Source organism: Bombina bombina, chromosome 5 (assembly GCF_027579735.1).
Source record: "Bombina bombina isolate aBomBom1 chromosome 5, aBomBom1.pri, whole genome shotgun sequence".
Classification (NCBI taxonomy): domain Eukaryota; kingdom Metazoa; phylum Chordata; class Amphibia; order Anura; family Bombinatoridae; genus Bombina; species Bombina bombina.
The window spans coordinates 553,692,863-553,716,194 of record NC_069503.1 but is presented as its reverse complement, the minus strand read 5'-3'; the positions used below and the strand labels follow the sequence as shown (position 1 = coordinate 553,716,194).

The following is a 23,332-nucleotide window of genomic DNA, read 5'->3' as shown; positions in this document are numbered from 1 at the left end:
AAATTCCTTTATATACATGAATCAAATCACATACAGTCCGACGTTTCGGCTGGTACAGTCAGCCTTTTTTAAGACAATCTACAAATGAATAAAATACATCAACAATGTGCACCATAGATTTTTATACAATAATCATTAGAGTGATAAACAAAACACAGCATGCTCACCCACCAACAACACATTGACCTAGAATAAATTAATATATACCTTGGCTTTAATTTGAATTTCAAATGCATAAAAAAATGCTAATAAAATGTTTTCCGGAAAGTCATTATTTGGATCCGCACTCCAGGGACATCCCCAATATGAACATACTGTTTAAATGCAAAAAGTAGGTGCTAAAACCTTCATGGCCCCCCTCCAAGGTCCGGAGCGAATATAACGTAGACAAAAAGAAGGTAGCACTCTGATGAAAGGAAACACCTTTTATTGGAGCAACGTTTCAAGGCTACTTGCCCCTTTCTCAAGCTTACATACACTGAGTTGTGAACACAACTTTATTCACAAGGCAATTAGTGAAGGACCAATCCCCAAGTTGACAATGGGCGTGTCTAAATAATGACATCACACAAACACTTGTAATTGATTTTTAACCCAATACAGACTGAAAAGGGGGGGGATTGGACCCTCAGAAAAAATAAAATTAAAAACAATGAATAATACAGAACCAGAGGCATACACTAAAGGATCTCAATGTATAGAGCAAACAAATCAAATTAATGGTAACAGATCAAACTCCCTATTGGGGCCTTTAGGTGTCATGGTATCTAATAGCCAAATCCATTTGGCTTCTTTGTATAACAAATCCCTTATTCTGTTTTTTCCTCTTGGCTTTTTACTAACATGACCAATAACCATAAATCTTAACCGATTGGCTTGATGGCCCTTTTCCAAAAAGTGGGAGGGGACAGGAAGATGGGATTGTTTCTCATTGCCAATATTGGATTTGTGCTGGCAGAAGCGGTCCTTGACCTTCTGAGTGGTCTCGCCTATGTATAACAGCCACATGGGCACTTGAGCGCATACACTACATATGTAAAGTTACATGTAAAATACCCTGGGATTTAAATTTTTTTGCCTGTGTGGGGATGTGATATCTCTCCTCCCTTGATCACACTATTACATTGGGCACATCCAAGGCATGGGAAAGTCCCATTCTTAGGGGTGCCAAAAAACATTTCTATAGGCATGCACCAATTTTTTGCCCATTGTGTTGCCTTTGTGATAAGCAGCTTTAGGCAATTGTTTAAATTCCTGTATGTCGGAGCAGGCTTCCTTCAGCATTAACCCAATTTTTCTTGATAATGTGAAATGTATTTTTGCTCATAGAGCTATATGTGCTAACAAATGAGATACTATTTGGATAATCCCCTGTCTTAATGTGAGTGTCACTAGTAGGACTCATCTGAATATTCTTAAGTTCATGTGGGCTATACCCTCTCTTGATGAATTTCTCCACCATTGACTGACCTTTCCTGACGTTTCTCTGGGTCACTGACAATTCTATTGAACTTGTATGAGCTGGGATTTGGGAACACTCTTAAATACCCTTGGAGGCTGAAAACTAGATCTATGTAGCAAAGTGTTTCGATCAGTGGGTTTAGTGTACAAATAATTGTGCAATCTATCTTCAATTTTGTAAACCATAGTGTCAAGGAACTCAATGTTAGTCATACTTGTTTTAATACTAAATTTCAGAAATGGGACCTCCGTTTCTATCTCATTTTTTAATTGATTGAGTTCCTCCGGTGTGCCCCGCCACAAGATGAACAGGTCATCTATGTAGCGGACCCATCCTCTCAACCCCAACTCTCAACCACAATACCATGGGGGATGACAGTGTACAGAGATGTCACGTCCCAAGTAGACAACAGAACATCTTTCATATCCACATATTTAATTTTACAAATGAAATCTAGTGTGTCTTTAACATAGGATCTGCCAGTAGTGACTAAAGGTGATAGAATTTTCTCCAAGAATTGGGCTGTTGGGCTTAACACTGAGCCTATACCTGCCACTATAGGGCGGCCAGAAGGGTCAATTAGGCTCTTGTGAATTTTTGGCTTCACGTAAAAAACTGGAGTAATAAGGTTTTTAATTAACAAAAATTGAGCTAGTTTCTGACTAATAATCTCAAAGCGTAAACCCCTTTCAATTTCTTTCTTAAGTAATTTTATAATATTACTTAAAGGATTACTGTCCAGTTTTTTATAAACGGTAGTATCTTCCAACTGTCTCAAGACCTCAGTTGTATTTTTCTCAGATCAGAATTGCCAGGGCTCCGCCCTTATCAGACGGCTTGATAGTTATGTCACTGTCGGTGACTTCTTTGATGCCGGTAACTGCCTTTTCATAGAGCGAAAACGGAAGTTCAGGCGCGACTAACAGGACTACGCCACCGGAAGTGTTTACAGGTGGAATTGCGGCAGGAGAAGAACATGCAATACTTTTGCCAGGAGACCGAATTTTTACACACGGCGGAATGCCGGATCCAATACTGGATCTTCATCTGGATTAGAGGGTTAAGCGACGGAGCCAAGTAGTATGGCTATCTCCACACCTTCTTTTTTAGGGGCAGGCACCGGCCCCGTTCCTGCAAGCGGCGCCGGACAAGGCGAGGTGGAGGTGGGCAGAGGAATGGATACACAAGCGAGAGCGAATCAACAACGGAGGAGGTAAACGTAGTTAATCTGTCTTCTAGTACACTTACAAATGATGAGATCATGGTGTTAAATAAGGGGTTATCGTTTTGCCCCACTGAGGAGCCTGATCCTTTTGCCCTGATGGTAGACCTGACTCGCTTCTTTAGGTTACTCAGGTTATAGGCCTTTTTTAACAATCATGAAAGGCCTATAGTACATGCCCCACAGGACTCTAATACTGACATGTTTGACATCAATAATTTAGGATTACGCAACAAGAGTACCTTTAATCTATCAGGTGACAATCCGGCTGTGGAGACATATATCAAAACAATAGAAGCAGAAATCATGGCTGACAAACATAAACAAAGACACAGACATCACAATCTTACAAAAAAAAAAAGAGTTTGAAGCTCTTAAATCCATCCAAGATGACAGTGACCTAACTATCAAGCCGGCTGATAAGGGCAGAGCCCTGGTAATTCTGGACTCTGAGAAATATACAACTGAGGTCTTGAGACAGTTGGAAGATACTACCGTTTATAAAAAACTGGACAGTAATCCTTCAAGTAAAATTACTTAAAGAAATTGATAGGGGTTTACGCTATCAGATTATTAGTCAGAAACTAGCTAAATTTTTGTTAATTAAAAACCCTATTACTCCAGTTTTTTACGTGATGCCTAAAATTCACAAGAGCCTAATTGACCCTCCTGGCTTCCCTATAGTGGCAGGTATAGGCTCAGTGTTAAGCCCAACAGCCCAATTCTTGGATAAAATTCTATCGCCTTTAGTCACTACTGGCAGATGCTATGTTAAAGACACACTAGATTTCATTTGTAAAATTAAACAATATGAGGATTTGAAAGATGTTCTGTTGTCTACTTGGGACGTGACATCTCTGTACACTGTCATCCCCCATTGTTTTGGGGTTGAGAGTGTGCAGAGTGCCCTGTTCCAAAGCGGCCAGTATAGTGATATACAATGTGATTTCTTGGTTAGATTGCTTGTGATGGTACTTACAATTACTTTATGCATGACAACCAGTTCAATTTGCAAAAAAAGGGGACGGCGATGGGGTCGAATGTGGCCCCATCATATGCATGCCTCGCTATGAATTGGGTTGAGGAGAAATATGTATACACTCATTGTCTTTTTCAGCGATTCTGTTTAGGATGGGTCCGCTACATAGATGACCTGTTCATCTTGTGGCGGGGCACACCGGAGGAACTCAATCAATTAAAAAAATGAGATAGAAAGGGAGGTCCCATTTCTGAAATTTAGTATTAAAACAAGTATGACTAACATTGAGTTCCTTGACACTATGGTTTACAAAACTAAAGATAGATTGCACACTGATTTGTACACTAAACCCACTGATCGAAACACTTTGCTACATAGATCTAGTTTTCACCCTCCAAGGGTATTTAAGAATGTTCCCAAATCCCAGCTCATACGAGTCAATAGAATTGTCAGTGACCCAGAGAAACGTCGGGAAAGGTCAGGTCAAATGGTGGAGAAATTCATCAAGAGAGGGTATAGCCCACATAAACTTAAGAATATTTAGATGAGTCCTACTAGTGACACTCGCATTAAGACAGGGGATTATCCAAATAGGATCTCATTTGTTAGCACATATAGCTCTGAGCAAAAATACATTTCACATTATCAAGAAAAATTGGTTTATGCTGAAGGAAGCCTGCCCCGACATACAGGAATTTAAACAATTGCCTAGAGCTGCTTATCGCAAAGGCAACAAAATGGGCAAAAAATTGGTGCACACCTATAGAAATGTTACTACTAAGGGTGGCCAACAAAAGTTTTTTTGGCACCCCTAAGAATGGGACTTGTTATCACCTATGCAGAGCGGAGAGAGGTGGGCGTGATCCGAGACTGTCGGTCGTGAGTGACAGATGACGTCACACGCCGAAGTTCGGCACTGAGCGACAAGAGGTTTTACAGTTAGAAAGTATTTTCAAGGTAACTGCGGTAATCCAGAAATTGTAGTTAGCTGATGTGCCAGTTTATCGGATGATAATTTACGTGTGAGCCAGAAATGGATCTTGTCAGAATGATGTGATAGCGTGAATGAGGAGGTGATTACTCCTTAAGAATCCAGTTCTCTTTGTGCTGCTGTGCAGAGAAGATAAATAATTCCCACCAATAATGCCGTGGAAAGGATCTGTATTTCACTTTTAGAGACACTGTAGATAGAATAACTTTGTAGAGAGCTCAGCTACTTGAGACTTCAGTGTGCATTGAGTGTAAATTACTAAGCACTAGGAACAGGGCGTAGTTAGCATTTAAAGGTTCAGAGAGAGGCAGCTGTCATAGGTGGGAGGTACAGAGAATAATCCTGACTTTGATTTGTTTATTCTATACATTGAGATCCTTTAGTGTATGCCTCTGGTTCTATATTATTCATTGTTTTTAATTTTATTTTTTCTGAGGGTCCAGTCCCCCCTTTTCAGTCTGTATTGGGTTAAAAATCAATTACAAGTGTTTGTGTGATGTCATTATTTAGACACGCCCATTGTCAACTTGGGGATTGGTCCTTCACTAATTGCCTTGTGAATAAAGTTGTGTTCACAACTCAGTGTATGTAAGCTTGAGAAAGGGGCAAGTAGCCTTGAAACGTTGCTCCAATAAAAGGTGTTTCCTTTCATCAGAGTGCTACCTTCCTTTTTTTTTTTTTTTTTTTTTTGTCTACAAAATAAAATGTTTTCCAACAGAACAGCATATTGTGTATGCAAATATTAAGTTTTGAGAAGAAATCTCATATATTCTCAGATAATGTTAAACGGTTCAAAACCATGCTGCCCCACAAACATATTAGTGTTACTATTTGTAGTCAAAATAAATCAATTCAAGTGATTACAAAAGAGCCGTGGCAAGGTTATACTATGTATCATTAGTATGCTGCACATGTTGTGACATAGCAGCGTTTACACAAGGCAATATTGACTGCCAACAACACTGCTACATGTTCATGTGTCAAAAGCCAGACACTGATACAAATATAAGAACTGAAATTCAACAATGGATAAAGCATATAAACAACATATCTTCCTTCGCTTGTTAGAATTTGCAGCTTCTCATGCCGCTATGCCGGATAGAAATGTGTATGTGTGTGCTAACCAACGCAGTTTAAAACACCCGCCGACAGGCTGACGTCATTGCGTATGATCATGGTCGAATAATTGAAGGGATTGAACAAAGGTGTGACAAGCAGACAGCGAATCAGGGAAGTGCAATAATAATGCGATCGCCGTCAAAAATATGACAGCCAGTATTGATATGTAAGATACACGGAAGAACATGGTCATGAAATATTTTAACATACTTATATGAAAGTACTGCGGATACCTTTTTAATGATGTCCCTATCATAATATGGCAAGGAAATGCAATGTGTACAACTGATACAAATTCTTAAAAATCTAGACTCAGAGCAGAGATGGTGATCAAAATAAGAGGACTAATTTGGCAGTTAAAGAGATAAACCCCATGAGTGATAACAGATCAAATGAACTCAAACCATGATAATAATGGGGCATCTATATAACGCTACCTGAGCAATGACATGTTGGTACCTAGGGACTCAATGGTACAAAAATTAAATAAGCAAGCAACTGACAATAAAATGGGTAATAAATGGAACAGAGAAGTCTAATTGGGTGTTGAGACCTTTTTGATACATAGTACCACAACAGTGTATCCACCGTGCCTCTCTCTTTAAAAGCTCTTCATCTCTGTTACCATCTTTTTTTAAGGGCTGGAACCCTGTCTATCAGCATAGTTCTCATCATGGCAATGTCATTTTCTACACTAAAAAGTGGCGTGCTACAGGTTGATCACTCTTGTGATTTTTATAGGCTGCTCTGATGGCACTTTTGTGGTTGGCAAGATGTTCCCTGAAAGAAGTACAGGTCTTGCCAACATAGTACCTCTCATACGGACAGGTAATATAAACTACAAAGTCTGAAGTGCATGTTAATCTATGTCTCATAGACTATTGTGTCCTATACGGATGTCTAAAAGTATCCCCTGTTAACATAGTATTACAAGTTACACAACTGCCACATTTGTAGCAACCCACCTTTCCCTTTGGTAGCCAAGTTTTTGTATCACAATTTGTCATGTTTGACCATCATTGATCTTAGTTAGGCTTTTGCCTTTCTTATACAATATACGTGGGGGTTTCAAATCTTTAAAAGGTAGTATAGGGTCCTCAGAGAGGATATACCAGTTTTTGGACAGAGTATTTTTGACCATATGGCTGGCGTATATGTGGTGATAAAATTAAGGGCATTAGGTTCCGATTTCCTCACTCTATTTTTATTGATAACAGATCTCTGATCTAAATGTTCAATCTCCCTCCAAATGTTCATAACCTTTTTCAATTTGTAACCCCTTGCCAAGAACTTATCTCTCATTAATACAAATTGTGATTGTTTGTCAGTCGCTTCCATTTTTTTTTGTTGTAATTACTCTCCGTAATTGAGATTATTCCAAACTTTAACTGTGGAGGAGTAGCCACAATAGTACAAATGATTGGTCTCTGTAATTACTTTTGCCATTTGAAAATTAGATTAAGTTGTTTTTGTTCTACTTTTAAAAAGTTAATTGTTCTGACCTTATGCTATGAAACTAAAATGCTAATATTTTTCTTTTTAGATATTATGATCAGCTGTGTTCTGTTGAACCAAAGTTTCCTTTTAGTGAAAGCCAGGTAAGTGTTGCTTTATTTCTATTTACTTAGTATGCTGGTGACCATGATATATAGGTTTTGCTTTTCCAGTTCATTGTCTACAACAGGGCTTCCCTTGGTCTCTTAAAATCTAGAGTTAGTGTGTTTTTTTGAAAGCCCTGAAACCTCACATTGGCAGACAATACCTAAGATGGTGATGTCTAGTGGGGGGTGAGGGAGGGAAGAGAGCTGTTTAGGAGGGATCAGGTAGGGGTCAAGGGTGGGAGGTATCAGGTGGGACGTTCATTTCTACACAATAGCTAAACTTAACCTTACAAGCTACCTGATTAAGTGTGGTGCGCAAAGTTTGTAAAAAAGTTTAACAATTTTTTTTTTTTAATTTGATTGCATTTGGCAGCTAAATGATGGCATGAAATATGCCAAAACGGGCTTAGATAAATACCTTTTGGTTGTCTTCTAATTCCTTTTTTATATAGTTTTGATAGAAAAAAAACCTTGTTTTTTTATTTACCTGTTTAAAAGGAGTGATGACAAAAATGCTCTGGTCTTTTGAGTAAGTTTTTGTCTGAAATTCCTGGTCCTTAGGGGGTTAAGAAAATTGTGAATGCATATCAAATCTACAGTCTCTAGTTTAATTCAATATTTGTTGGCTTATGAAGTCACAAAACCAGCAATACTATGTTCATTGCCTCTACCTGAGCAATATAGACATATTTATTTTTTTTTCTTCTAGAATTGCTTTTTAGTCTTTAGCACATACTTTTCTAATGCAAGTTTGATAATATTTTCATTACAGCAGAGAATACTTTTCTTTCAATTTTTTTACCTCAGCAAATGCTTTCATTTTTTTTTTTTTTTAAATGATTGTTTCTTCATCAGTCAGTGAGTCTACTAGCCATCACATTTGGGAATTTCCCCTCCTGACCACAAGGAAGGAGGCAAGATACCCAGCGTACCAAAGGCTTGGACAAGGAGTTTTCAGCCAGGCAGTGAAATATTATTTCTCAGAGGGTAATGTCACAGGCCTCCCAGAGGAAATGTGGATTTATCCTCCAATTCTCTGGTTTACACTCTGTTGTTCCTTGTGGAATCCATAACCCTCCCTGATGCAATGTGTTTTTTATAAGTCCCCTGTCTTGTAGAAAACTGTTACTTGATAACAATCATTTTCATGGTGCTTGCACTGCCTAGGTTGGACGTCTTTACTAGAAACAAGTTGCTTCAGCTGAGGTGCGGTGCCTGGGAGATATAGGTTTGCCAATGTAATTGGTCTACCATAGAGTGCCAACCAGTATCAAATATCTGCCATCAGGGTCCCTATGAGCCTGCTCGAGCCAGAAAGACACCTTGTTGAGAAATAGTATGGCCACCCCGTTCTTTTTTTAGGGACCTGAAGCAAAGTGGGCTTCTGGGTATTGGCGACTATACCATCTGGGTTCCCTGGACCTGGGAAAGTGAGTTTCCTGTACGTAAACAATGTCACCGCCCATTCTGTGTAAATCCCTGATGACCATGGACCTTTTTCCGGGGCTATTAAAACCCTTGACATTGATAGTTATTCTATGTGGAGATGCCTTACTTGTGTATGTGACGCCATTTTAGAAAAAGGGAAAAAAAGGGGGGTCAGAAAGGACTAGGGACAAGCAAAGATGGGAAGGGAGAAGGGAAGAGATATATTAGCATAAGAGGAGCAGAAAGGTGAGGGGGTATTTAGGTAAAAATTAAAAGCTGAGAGGTGGGGGTAAGGGATAACTAGAGCAAGAAATTAGCAGATCAATAAGATACTGTTAACAATGAAGTATCGGTCTTGGTTCTGCGATCCTTATGCAATATACCAAAATACAAATTAGGGAGTAGTAATCCTATTCCCTCACCTGTTGGATTATTAACAGATAAATTCTATTTGTAGGTTAAAACCACTGTTAAACTTTAGAAAAACATAAAAATAACAATACCAGAACATTTTAAGGAAAGTATTCATAAACTTTTAAGAACTATCTTAACAGACCTGGGCACCACTAGCGCTAGGGGTGCAAAGTATCTATTTGGGTCATATGTCTCTGTACATGTAGGAGCTTAGTTACAGGCAGGTAGGGGAACCAACAGAGGGGTACCCAACTTTCCAAACTTGACCTCGTTGCCTTCAGTTTAGTGTATGATCTATCAAAAACTGTTGGGCGTGATCTATATCCTAATCTGTCTTTGGGACCACACAGGTCCCATACCTGCTCATGTTTACAATGTCTAGAGGTGTGGTTGGCGTTGCACGGTCAAGCTCTCTTGTGATAGTGTAACTAATCCTCCGGTTATGCCCCTAACCAATGTGTCTACTATAAGTGGGGTCCTCTATAGTCAGGGCACGCGAGTGTCGTTTCGCTAGAGTGCAAGGTGCTATGTGCTAGACCCTCCACCAGTATTCAGGATCCCGTCTGACTAACTAAGATATTATGTTATCGATACAATTTTGGGCCTATTTCCCATGTTAGCTGGGGTAGATGCCCCGAGTCTGGTTAGGGGCTAGGTCTGGAGCCAGGGTTAACCTGTTGGGGCCAATCAGAAGATGGCACAGCCCTCCCGTCCAGGGAAATCCCACAAGGAGCAGAAGCAATCATGCAAAGGAACAACAAAAACATTAAACATGATTAACATTATTACAAGGAGGAATAAAACAGATACAAAGCACATCAAATACATCAATCTGTTGCAGATGGTGAGATTTAGAAGCAATTATGTCTCTAGATAAAACTGACTGTGCCATAAACCAGGAGCTTAACTGTCGGTTGCCCTGTCAGGGATTGCAGCTGATGGGTTGTCTTTTATAATTGGGAGCCAACTCTCTCCACACCCCTGCTAGGCCATGAGTAGGGCCCTCTAAGATCTATGATGGCAATCCCACCACCAATATGTGTATTATCGGGGGAGTTCCAGTAGAGCCACTAAGTGTGTGTGTGTGGATTGTTAGTAGTGGGCCAGTCTCTCTGGTTTTCTAATACCCGTCAAGCTATATGATTAGTGCATTGTCGCTATTCTCAACCTATATGTCTAGTCACCTGTGTATTAAACCTGGTGTCTGGTTATCATGTGTTCCCCATAAAGGTTGGGGCTAGGTGTTGCCACCTTTTGTGAGAGGCACCGCATTAAGCTAGGTCTAATCTACCTGGGTTTTCCAGAGAGTGTTATAGTAATCCCACCTGGCAAAATGTGTTCTAGTGAGAATGAATGTAGGCATTCTAAGATACAGCTATATCAAGCTTTTGGACAGTAACTCAAGGCAAGATTAATCCGATACGTGATACGACAGTAACATCAAAAATAATTTGTCAGAGAGATCTAGAAAAATATGTTATTGCATAAAACATTAACTGTACTATAAATAAAAAACTTAGCTGTAGGTGCTCCTTCTGAGGGCTACAGTCAACAGTTCAACCCAAAGAGCAGAAGGTTAATTTCATCCATACCCTATATGGTTTGATAGATAAGGTCTGCTAGGCCTTGTGATAAGTTACTCCTCAGACAGGGTGGTTTTCTTCTTCGTTGCGACCTGATCCCGCTTCCTCAGGAACAAGTCTTGCTGCAGTATTTAGGGGCCTAATATGCAGGCCCAGTGCTTGATTAAAGGTTGGTAGGTCTGCTACGGTCCTGTATATGGCTGATGTTCAATCTTTGGAGGCTATAATGCAGGTGGGGAACCCCCATCTATATTGGATTTTTTGCTCCTTGAGTGTTGATGTGACATAGCGAAGGTCACTTCTCTTTTGTAGGGTTGCCGGGCACAGGTCAGTAAAGACCTGTATGTCAGATCCCTCCATAAATCAATGGATGTCGTTGCCTCAAGTGCCTGAGGATATCTTTTTTTTTTTGCGGGCGGTTTGGGCCTCAAAGCCCTATGTGCTCTTTAGATCTGGACATCTGCTGCCGCTGTATTTTTAATATGCTTAAACAGCTCTTGGACATAGCTGCTGATTTCAGAAGGACTTACTGCTTCAGGAATGTCTTGAAGTCAGAGGTTATTTAGTCTGCTCCGGTTTTCTAGGTCTTCTATGTGGTCTGTCAGACCTTGTACTATCACTTCCTGCGACTGCACACAGCTAGCTTGGTGCTGTCAAGGCCCCCTGAGTTTCTTTGACATGCTTGACCCTCTGATCAATCGCCACAATATCTTTCTTTAGCTCGCTAAACATATGCTTCACGTCCATCATGGCCTCCTTTATGTCGGTTTTAGAAGATAGATGCTTAATGTCGTCCTTGGTGACTTATGTGTGCTGTGAGGGGTCTACTTCAAAAACTGGAGCAGCCATCTCCTGTCTTGTGTTATCTACCCCTACTGGAGTTTTGTGCAGCATCAGAGGCTATCAGATAATTCTCCATATTGGAAGACTGAGAGCTTTTAATTTGTTTCATGACTCTTCTTGCTGACATGACTGTGGCCTTGAGCGTTAGGTGATGCAGCGTTGGTCTTTTGTACAGAAGGCCGTAGCTCTTTATATTATGCCCCTTCTAGATGACCGAGGGACCCCTCCCAAATGATGCCAGTAGAGATTAGGCATTTATACTCACACTCGCTGGGTATAGAATAGGGGTGTACCAGAGCTCTTACAATTTAGTTGGCAAGGCAAACGACCTGTACTTTTTGTCAAGTGCAGTGCTGTCCCCTTCACTCACCGGATCCTCTGAGGCAGACACGTGTCTTGACTATCACCTGGTGCCGGAGCAGCTTGTGGAGTCTCTTCCGTTATATGTGAGGACTCTGCAGATGGCAAGTCACCTTCTCACTACGTGGTCTGCTCAGGAATTCCCCAAAGTTCTCTCATCCTGCACCCGGAGCCACAGTGCCTCTGATTGCTCTGTTTTCTGCACGCCACAGTGCTGTAGAGAGACCCCACAGTCTGGTGTATCCGGAGAAGTATCTTCTAATGCGATGTATTGTAGTGAAGCGGCTCCAGCTAGGCTGGTCTTCCAGGCCCCAGTGCTCTCCCCCTGCGTTTGCTTACGCAGCTCAATGAGGTACCTTGGTAATGTGTCTACAACGCTTTTAGTTTATCTGTTTTCTGCTTCTGGAACTATTCCGTTACACTTTAGAATAAAAAGTTTTGTTCTGGGTTTCTGTCAGTGGTTTTAATCTGCTAGGTGAGATTTAAGGATTTTGGAGCACGTTTAATGTCCAGCCATCAGCTAGCGTGGCCAGAGTCCACCCCCTCGCCGGTTTTTATTTTAATCAAGACTAGTCTCTTCTTTCGCTAAATTTCCTTCCTGTCTGCTGCCATCTACTGGCTATTTTTTTGTTACTGCACTTTTTGAACATTCATTTTTTTTCTGTATTAAATACTGATATCAGAGACAGACGTATATCTATTATGTTCCCGTCTGACTTATGCACTCTGATATACTGATCAAGTGCCAGGTGTATGTATCATTGCAGGGGGATGATTTGGGTATATGTAATCATATGTATATATTTTTTTTCTGTTCATATTTTCCCCTTATTTCTGCTCTGCAGATGTCTACTGGGATTTCATGCATGCTTCTTGTTGCAACATGTAACATGAGGACTGTTTTTTGTCGTTAACATTGTCCTTTTTATATTTGGGAGAATGAGATTTTCTCAGTACAGAGACTGTTTTCATGGGAATGATTAATTCATGTTTTGGTGAATTGATTTGTCACTCTAGCTGTTTGCGTTTAACAGCGCATGTGTTTTTTTTTTTTTTTTTTGTGTCTAATATAACACCACTCTTATATCTTATGCTGGAGTGTATTTTATAGGATCTCCCTCCTGTTTGTGACCTTTTCATGAGGTCTGAGCCTGTGATATAGGTTTAGGGATTATCTTCATAATTTTTTTTTTTTTTTTTTTTTTTTTTTTTTTAAATTTATCCCTATTTTTTGAGTCTAGTATCTCTGAATTTTGTTATAAGCAGAATGTCTGCTTCTCCTCTTGTCTTCCAGACATTTTAAGTTATTATTTAACATTCGTTTTCATAATCCTATATTTCTGCAGTAGAATAGATGATAGACCTTATCATATTCATATTTATCTTTTGCCTGTTGTGCAAATTAAACAATGTTCTTAGGGAATCTACATTTTAGCCCTGTTTTTCTGCAGTAATAATGTATACAGGTGATTGTTATAAGCATTATTTGCGTATTTTTTGTGTGAACAATTCTGAATGTATGTTTTGGAATTTTTTATTATTTATTTTTTTAAAAAGGAGGGTTTAGTTATGTTTACCTATCCTTTCAGGAGAAATATATCTTCTCTTGGTTATTCGCAATCTTCTGCTTATGTTTCCTTTTACTAAGGTACATTTTAAGGAATTTTTTGCATTTCAATATTTTATCCCTCTATAGTAGAGGAGTATATGCGCTATTGGTATAAGCTCTTTTCCTGCTTATCTTCTTTCCTTAATATGTGCCGTTAGGGATGTTGTCATGACTTTTTATCCATATCTCATTTGCAGTAGTTATTTAGCCGGGTTACTGTTATAACCTTTGCATCTGCTTATCATATTTTTCAATTTTTTCTTATTGCAAAGCAGGGTGGATTTGATTTAAAGCAAACTGATTTAATTCACGATTTAAATCACTAGCCAGTAAAGCTTGAGTTACATCATAGTTTTCTACATAAAGACTAATTCTTGCTGGTATAACTTTAATATGTAAGTAAATGAAGATTTTTAGAATAACAAATTTTCATATTAGTTTTTTATCCCCAGTTTAATAGGTTAATCAATATAATTCATATTTGGACAACTTTTCTGTTGTACTTAGGAAGGAGAAAAATAATCATTACCTTAATAATAACAATTTAAATAGATTTATTCAACTGAACAATAACATTACAGCATATGTTATTTGCTTAAACATCCATGTTTGTTAACTAATTTGGCTAAACAAAAAATATATATTTTAAGAAACTTAGACTGTCAGCCCAGCCTACACATGAAAAACTTAAATACTGTCCTCTGTAGCTCACTCGTCATCTTCAGCTTCTTCTTTGTTCATAATCTGGAAAAGAAAAACAAGCTTTCCTGCTTTATCGGGTCCCAAACTATTTCTCAATTTAGAATGAATGAGTCCAAAGGAAGAGAATATTCTTTCAACGCCTGTTAAAAGTGAAATCATTACTTGAACAGTCTCTAAATCCAAGTGCTTAAGTGACTTCCACCAGTTCACTGGTGTGACTTTCTTTGAAATATTTGCAGCAAACATATATTTCTTGAATGGTTCCCCCTTTGCTTTGAAGTTTATTATAGTTGGCATTACAGATGGATGATTACTGGATACCCATGTCATAGCTAACGCCTCTTCCTCAGCACTTAAAGGGACACTGTACCCAAAAATTTTCTTTCGTGATTCAGATTGAGCATGAAGTTTTTAAGCAACTTTCTAATTTACTCATATTATCAAATTTTCTTCATTCTCTTGGTATCTTTATTTGAAGTGCAAAAATGTAAGTTTAGATGCCGGCCCATTTTTGGTTTACAACCTGGGTTGTCTTTGCTGATTGATGGATAAATTCATCCACCAATAAAGTGCAGTTCTGAAACCAAAAAAAAGCTTTCTTTTTTCAAATAAAGATAGCAACAGAACAAAGAAAAATTGATAATAGGAGTAAATTAGAAAGTTGCTTAAAATTGCATGCTCTTTCTGAATTCCAAAAGAAAAAATTTGGGTTCAGTGTCCCTTTAAGTTTTGACCCTGATACTGGATATTGACAATATTTGCCAAAAAATGAGCTGGAGACAGTACTTGTCCCAAATCAGATTTTTTTTTGGATTTAAATCTGATTTTTTTTTTTTTTTTTTTTTTTGTGTGATTTTTATCCACCCCGTTGCAAAGCAATATTGCATTTATTTCCTCTATGGAGTTAGTTGGTTTTGGCTGACAGCAGGTCCCCAAGGTGATTACTTTATTTGCAACCAGCGGTAGTATCCTGGAGTTAGCTTAGCTGCCTAACAGGCATAAGGTTTGCAGTTTGAGATCAACCGCAACTACTTACTCTTTGATGAGTTATCATAGCTGTTTTTACTTTGTTTTTTTGTTGTGGCTTCCCCGGAAATTGTTGTTCCGTCCTTAGCCCAACGGTAATCCTTTGCTGGGATGGTTTCTGAATCGCTATTCTAACCCTAGCTAAAATTAAAAGCGGTGTATACAGCAATGGTGTAAAGGGAGGTCTGCCCAACAGCAGACTTGATGGCCTATTTTTCAGCATTATCTGAGATGAAGAAATCAGGAGTATGTACTTTTAAGTATCTTTAATTCTCCATGATGTCAGAGGGCTATTTTTTTTATTTATTTTTTTTAATTTCCCTCCATGGAATTGAGGAATGCTTGGGCCTCTACCGGCGATGGTTCTAGCCTAACTGACCCTATGTTCCTTTCTGATGATTGGAATAAACCACCCCCAAATAGAGTTCAGATTTAATTCAGATAAGTTGGACCGAACCTAGAAGGTTCCAGACTATCAGGGCATTGACTTCAGCTCTCAACAAAAAGAGATCTCATTAGAAAACAGCTGGATTTGAACCCACAACCTTTTGCTGTAGGATGCGACTAACAAAATGTCAGGAAAGACCTACTAGAACAGCTGAACTTTATTTGGGGTTAATCAGAGGCACTTTAAATGACAGGTGTGTACTGACTCCTATTTAACATGATTTTGAATGTGATTGCTTAATTCTGAACACAGCTACATCCCCAGTTATAAAAGGATGTTCACACTTATGCAACCATATTATTTTAGTTTTTTATTTTTATTTCCCTTTACTTAAAAGATTTGTTTGTTCCTAGGAGTGCAATGTGCACGCCGGGTGCCGGGAGCGTGCGGGTGCGCACGTGCATGTGCGCGCATTACCTGGCACTGACACTGACACCAATGAGGAGGGAAGAGGGGGGGGGGAAAGATGTTTTAATAAAATAATATAAAAGGATCTGGGAAGGGGAGGGGGATAGGGGTATTGTGGGGGGCTGCTACACTACAGAAAACATAAAAAAAAAACAAAAGAAGAAAAAACACTTGTTTTTGGGGCAAATTGGGTACTGGCAGACAGCTGCCAGTACCCAAGATGGCCGCAATTAGATAGGGGAGAGGGTTAGAGAGCTGGGGGGGCGGATCATGGAGGTTGGGGCTAAGGCAGGAGTCCATCACAGCTAAAATATTTTATTTTTTTTATAAAAAAAACAAAAAACTCCTTTTATTTAGTACTGGCAGACTTTCTGCTGGGCATAATTTACGTGTGGTGCGCAGCAGCATTTAGCGGCCTTCTAATTACCGAAAATCAATGCCAAAGCCATATAAGTCTGCTATTTCTGAACAAAGGGGATCCCAAAGAAGCTTTTACAACAATTTGTGCCATAATAGCACAAGCTGTTTGTAAATAATTTCAGTGAGAAACCTAAAATTGTGAAAAATGTAAAGTTTTTTTTTTTTTTTTTTTTTTTTTTTTTTTATTTGCTCGCATTTGGCGGTGAAATGGTGGCATAAAATATACCAAAATGTGCCTAGATCAATACTTTGGGTTGTCTTCTAACAAAAAATATATACATGTCAAGGGATATTCAGGTATTCCTGACAGATATCAGGGTTCCAATGTAACTAGCGCTAATTTTGAAAAAAAGTGGTTTGGAAATAGCGAAGTGCTACTTGTATTTATGGCCCTATAACTTGCAAAAAAAGCAAAAAACATGTAAACATTGGGTATTTCTAAACTCAGGACAAAATTTAGAAACTATTTAGCATGGGTGTTTTTTGGTGATTGTAGATGTGTAACAGATTTTGGGGGTCAAAGTTAGAAAAAGTGAGTTTTTTTCCATTTTTTCCTCATATTTTATTATTTTTTTGTAGTAAATTATAAGACATGATGAAAATAATGGTATCTTTAGAAAGTCCATTTAATGGCGAGAAAAACGGTATATAATATGTGTGGGTACAGTAAATGAGTAAGAGGAAAATTACAGCTAAACACAAACACCGCAGAAATGTAAAAATAGCCATTGTCATTAAGGGTAAGAAAATTGAAAAATGGTCCGGTCATTAAGGGGTTAATTGAGTTGTACAGTTTATAGGTCACATTAAAGGTGGAAAAAGTTCTGAAATGATTTATCTTTGTCTCATTTTTTTTTAACATCACAGAAACCTGACGGGTGTAGACTTTTTATATCCACTGTATGTATGTATGTATGTATGTATGTATATAATTATCTGATCTCTGATGAAGCGCATGCGCGAATCGCGTCAGATCCTGCCTACCTTGCACACTGTTTAGTGCTACACCTGTTCGTTTGAATAAACCACTTTGGCCGAAAGTTCCTGAGTATCCTCGTTGTCTTTCTTCTATATATATATATATAATCTTAATGTACATATTTATCAATGTCCAATACACTATTTGAGCATACAAATACAAAACAAAGTTACAATAAAATTTGCTGCCTGTGATGTGATTAAATAGTAGCCACTAGCCAGTTATTAGGTCTTATGACACACAAGTTCACACAACATTGTCATGTTTTATTGAACAGTCATTCTAACAGTGTAGACACAGTGGTATGATTAATATATGAAGCAGTGTAAGCATGGAGAAACCTGGAAATTGCTGTCTTTACAGCAGTATGACTTGTGAAGTTCTGTATATAAATAAATATAAGTGCAGTAAAGTAAGTACAATGAATGCACACACTGCTGCATGTGTTATTCATTTTAGGAGTTACTGTCCAGGGAAACATGAGGGATGTGGCATTGACAAGGTCAATCATGACATCCTGCAGCCTGTCATATACATCACATACTAGTCACAGCTATTCTGTAGTAGTAGTAGATCTATATAAAAGACCACTAAGAAGTAGAACACATCAGCACAGTTATATACAGGAGCTTAGTAGTACATAACAAGTTAACTCAACACATACAAACAAAGCTAATTTAAATGAAATTAGCTTGCCAGTTCTTACCACATTGCCCATGCTTTCTTGGGCAGTCAGTCTACCTGTGGTAAGAGTAACATATGAAGAAGTGTGTGCAGCATGTAGAAAGAAATCTGAAAAGTGCTGACTGAGGACTATCCAGCTCCAGCTGCATGATTTGTGTTTCTAAGTAAAGGTAGTACAATGCAGCACATTGCTGCATGTGTTAGTCATTTAGCTGAGTGACTGTCCATGAAAATATGGGGAATGTGGCATTGACAAAGTCAATCTTGACATCCTGCAGCCTGTCATATTACATTAATTTTTACAGCTATAGCTGTAGTACAGAACACAGTAAGAAGTAGAACACCAGTTATATTTAGAGTAACTAGTACGATACATAATACAAACAACTGAACTCAACACACACACACACAGCTAATTGAAATGAAAATAGCTGTCCAGTTCTTACCACATTGTCCTTTTGTTTTCTTAAGCACTGGGCAGTCAGTCTAGCTGGGGTATGAGTAACATATGAAACAGTGTATGCATTGCATACACGGAGAAACCTGAAAAGTGCTGAGTGTGCAGCAGCATGATGTGTGTTCTGTTTCTTTTTTTTTTTTTTTTAAATATTATTTTTATTAATTTCACATGCAAAAACCAATTCAACAAAACATCTTACAGAATTTGTAAAAAATGTAACATATCTTCTGATAATTCGAGAAAACACAAGATAAATATCTATCTAGTCATAGATTACCTCATGACAGCATACTAAATCCTTACAGAGGTCATATATATACAGAAAAAAAGGAGAAAACATCGCCATATCTCAATTAAGTCACATAAATAAACATGAGGAAAGAAAAAAGAAAAAAAGATATTACACTCGATATAATAGTACAATGCTTAATAGGAAGAAACATTTTCCCTTTAACTATCAGCTCAAGAATTCTCCCAGTGACCTGACCCATTATTCGAATTATCATATCTTCTACATTAATAAAGAAAAGATGAGATATATCGGGGATTCACATATTCATTCATCACTCTGAGGACACCACCTCCGGATCAATTATAGGGAATAAATGGAAAAAGAAAAGAAAAGAAAAAAAAAAAAAAAAAGGGAACAACCAGGCTCACCCAGCCCCTCACTCCCCTACCCCACCCCCCCGCACCTCCCCCGATGTCACTACTTCTGCCATGCCGGTCAGCCACCATCCGGGATAATGCCCTGCCAAGGTATTTTGAAGAATAAAGGTAGAGCTACTTATTGGCTTGACTATTTGAATTTGAGTTTTATTCGGGAGCGATTTGATTATCCGCTCCCATTTGGAGATGAATGCCTGAACCTGATCATTATTCGTGGTTGATATATTATATTGTTCCAAAATTATTTGCATAGTTACTGCTTTCTTAAATTCACTGAATTTGGGCGCCTGTGTTGCTTTCCAATGCCTGAAAATTAAATTCCGAGCTAATATCAGTATGGTATTAAGTAATTTATAATCCTTGGATCTCGTTGAGTATCCAACCAGGAAAATAATATCTCTACAAGTTATGGTAAATGTAGAATTGATTGTCTGTTTAGTCCAAAAAGATATTTTGCTCCAGAATTGGGATATCTTGGGACATAACCATAAACAGTGCAGGATATCTGCGTTCTCCTTACTGCATCTTGAACATAGCTGGGCGTTCTTAGACCAGATAGATATTTTGCTAGGAGTGATATATACATTATATAAAATTTTTAGGTGTGATTCGCGCCAAGCTGTGGGTACCCAAGAATCATTAATTATTTGCAGGCTTCCCTGTATATCCGATGCATCTAAATCTGGAAATTTTGTTAGCCATATTAACCGTATATACCTGATTTGTGTTGCTTTATTATTAAAATTCAAGATTTTATAGAAAGTAGAGATGGAAAATCTACCCGCTTGATATATTTTCACACCACTTACTAGTGGACCCATTGACCAGTCTGGTTTAAATTCTTTTTGAAGATTTACTAGATAATGTCGAATCTGTAGGTACGCAAAAAAATCCTTGCTTTGTATGTCATACTTAGAACAAATGGAGCCAAATGAGTCAATTGTACCATCTGATAACAGCAACTGTTTGACATAACTTAGCCCTTTCTCCGCCCACCTCTGAAAGACTTGAGTCATATCCTGGCTGGAACTCAGGATTCCCTTGGATTGGTAAGAATTCAGTAGCATTTGGATTCACCTGGATTTCAAGGCAGTATTTTTGCCAGGCCCAAATTACGTTCCTAAATGTCGAAAGATTCTCTACATTACTGGGCAACTTTTTAATTGGACAATGTAATAAGGCCTTCAAATTAAATGGAGCAGTAATGCTTGATTCGCACTGATAGAAGGTGAAGTATTGTTTCTAAGAGATCCAGTCAATTGCATATTTAAATAGAGAGACCCAGTTATAGTATTGAATATTGGGGAATGCTAAACCTCCTGCCATTTTATCATTCATTAATCTTGTCAAGGAAATTCGTGGTTTTGCCCCTTTCCATATAAACTTAGATGCTATTTGGTTAAATTTCGAAACGTCCTTATTTTTAAGCCTGAGAGGAATGTTCTGTATAAGATACAACAATTTGGGAAATACTATTGTTTTAATTAGCATAATACGAGGTATTAATGATATTGGTAGATTAATCCAACTTTCTACTTGATTTTGTATTGTCTTAAGACAACTTGTTATATTTAAATCATACCATTCCGACGGATTCTTACTTAGAACTATACCTAGATAGTTCAGGTGTTTAGTTTCTTTGAAAGGATGTCTGATTCTGTTTTTAACTGGTTTTAATATCCATAGTAATTCAGATTTGATGAAGTTAATTTTATAGCCAGATACATTACTAAAAAGTTTCATGATAACAGTAAATTTCGGCAAATTAACTTCTAGATTATTCATAAACACTAGTAAGTCGTCTGCATATAATGAAAGAATGAATTTGTTCCCCTATATTAATGCCCTCTAGTTGATCCCGTAGCATAATAGCCAGTGGCTCGAGTGAAATATTAAAGAGTAGAGGGGATAATGGGCATCCTTGCCTTGTTCCTCTATGTAATGAAAATGGGGCTGTAGCTATATTATTTATAACTAGAGCAGAAACTGGATTACTATATATTGACTGTATAAAATTGCTAAAATGTCCTCTGAAACCGAACTTCCCTAGTGTCGTGAATAGGTGGCTCCAACTTATGTAGTCAAACGCTTTCTCTGCGTCCAGCGCTATTATAGCAGCATCAGACCCTTTCCTAGATGACCCTTGGGACTTATTCCAAAAGTAATCCAGAATAATCATTGTTTTCCTTAAATTCTTGATTGGACTTCTCACTTGCATGAACCCCACCTGATTCTCATGTATAATACTTTGTAAAATAGGCTGTAATCTATTAGCTACAATTGATGTGAGGAATTTATAATCGGAGTTAAGAAGCGATATGGGTCTATACGAATCTACCAGTTCTGGATCCTTTTTTTTCTTAAGAATAAGCACCACATTAGATGCCGTAAAATATTTTGAACATCCTATTTCTGCACTATAATATTTGTTAAATAGACTACACAATGTTGGAGTCACCTCCTCCTGTAGGATTCTATAGAACTCGACAGGGAGACAGTCTGGTCCGGGAGCCTTATTGAGTCTGGCTTGTTGAATAGCCAGATTTATTTCTTGTTCTGAGATTACTGCATTCAAACTTTGAAGATCTTCCTGCGAGATCCTAGGTAAAATTAATTTAGACCAAAGCGCCTCACTGTCCAGGTCATGACAGGGTTCTGCTTTATAAATACCCTGAAAATAGTTATGAAAAGCTTTTTTTAATTTCTTCTGTCTGAATATATCTATTCCCATTCTGTCTAATAGCAGCGATAAAGTTGCTATCTTTCGGTTTAGAGATTCTAGCTAGGTATTTAGCCGCTCTTCCTGTAAACCCTCTATATAGAGCTTTTTGCTTTAACCCTTCTTGCATGGCTTTTTGTTTTAGAAAAATATCCCATTGAGATTTCGCATTACTGTATTTGATCCAATTCCCCCTAGATCTAAGAGAGATATAAGCGTTGTACTTATTTCTGACTGTGTTGGAAAGTTGTATTTCTTTTTGCTTAGTTTTTTTTTGAGTCTACAAAGATAAGCTTTAATGTGTCCTCTGAGTACAGCTTTAGCAGCTTCCCAATATGTTTCAGTTTTATCTATATAGCCTCTATTAAAATTGTGATATTCTGTCCATTTGTGCTTTAAAAATTCTTGAAACTGAGTATCTGAAGCTAGATACTTAGGGAAAAATATTCTATTATCTCCTTTTTTAAATGCATTGGGGCCAAATTCAAGTGAAATTATTGCGTGATCTGACAAAAGAATGTCTTTAATATCAGTTTTACATTCCAGTCCCATTAGGGCCTCTGAGATCAGAAATAAATCTATCCTAGAAAAACACTGGTGACTTGAAGACATACAAGTGTATCCCCTAGTATCAGGGTGCTGGACCCTCCAGATATCTCTTACCCCTAATTGGGAACAGAATTTTTGAAATATTCGTGTCTTCCGATCCCGTTTGTATGTATCCTTCCTTCCAACTCTGTCTAAATTAGGGGAGGGAGTAAGATTTAAATCCCCAACTATTATTAAATTTTGTCCAGTATACTCTAATAATTCTTCAGTAAGTCTGTTCCAAAATTGACCATCTACTATATTGGGCCCATATACATTACAGATTATGTAAGGAATGAGATTCATTTTTAATTTAAAAATTTGAAATCTCCCGCCCCTGTCCTCTTCTAAACCTGTGATCTCATAATCCAAATGTTTACTAATCAAAATTGCTAATCCTTTCTTCCTATCTTCCCCAGGGATAGCGACAACTTCTCCCACCCATTTCATTTTTAATTTCATTATCTCTGAATTTTTTAAGTGAATTTCCTGGAGCATTACCAGGTCAGGTTTATATAAGCCTAATTGCTTGATAATAGCTTTTCTCTTTCTTGGCGAGGTTATCCCGCCAACATTCCATGACAGAAAAGTTAACGCTTTCATACTAAACTCTTAATA

At 38.0% G+C, this 23,332-nt stretch overlaps 1 protein-coding gene across 1 annotated transcript in view; it reads left to right on the top strand.

The window, feature by feature from the left end:
- Positions 1–23,332, top strand: part of LOC128661550 (programmed cell death 6-interacting protein) — a 50,514-nt gene that overhangs the window by 5,717 nt on the left and 21,465 nt on the right. Inside the window, exon 2 of the mRNA XM_053715793.1 lies at positions 7,317–7,371. Within this exon, the coding sequence (XP_053571768.1) occupies positions 7,317–7,371 (55 nt within the window). The remainder of the gene's footprint in view (positions 1–7,316; positions 7,372–23,332) is intronic.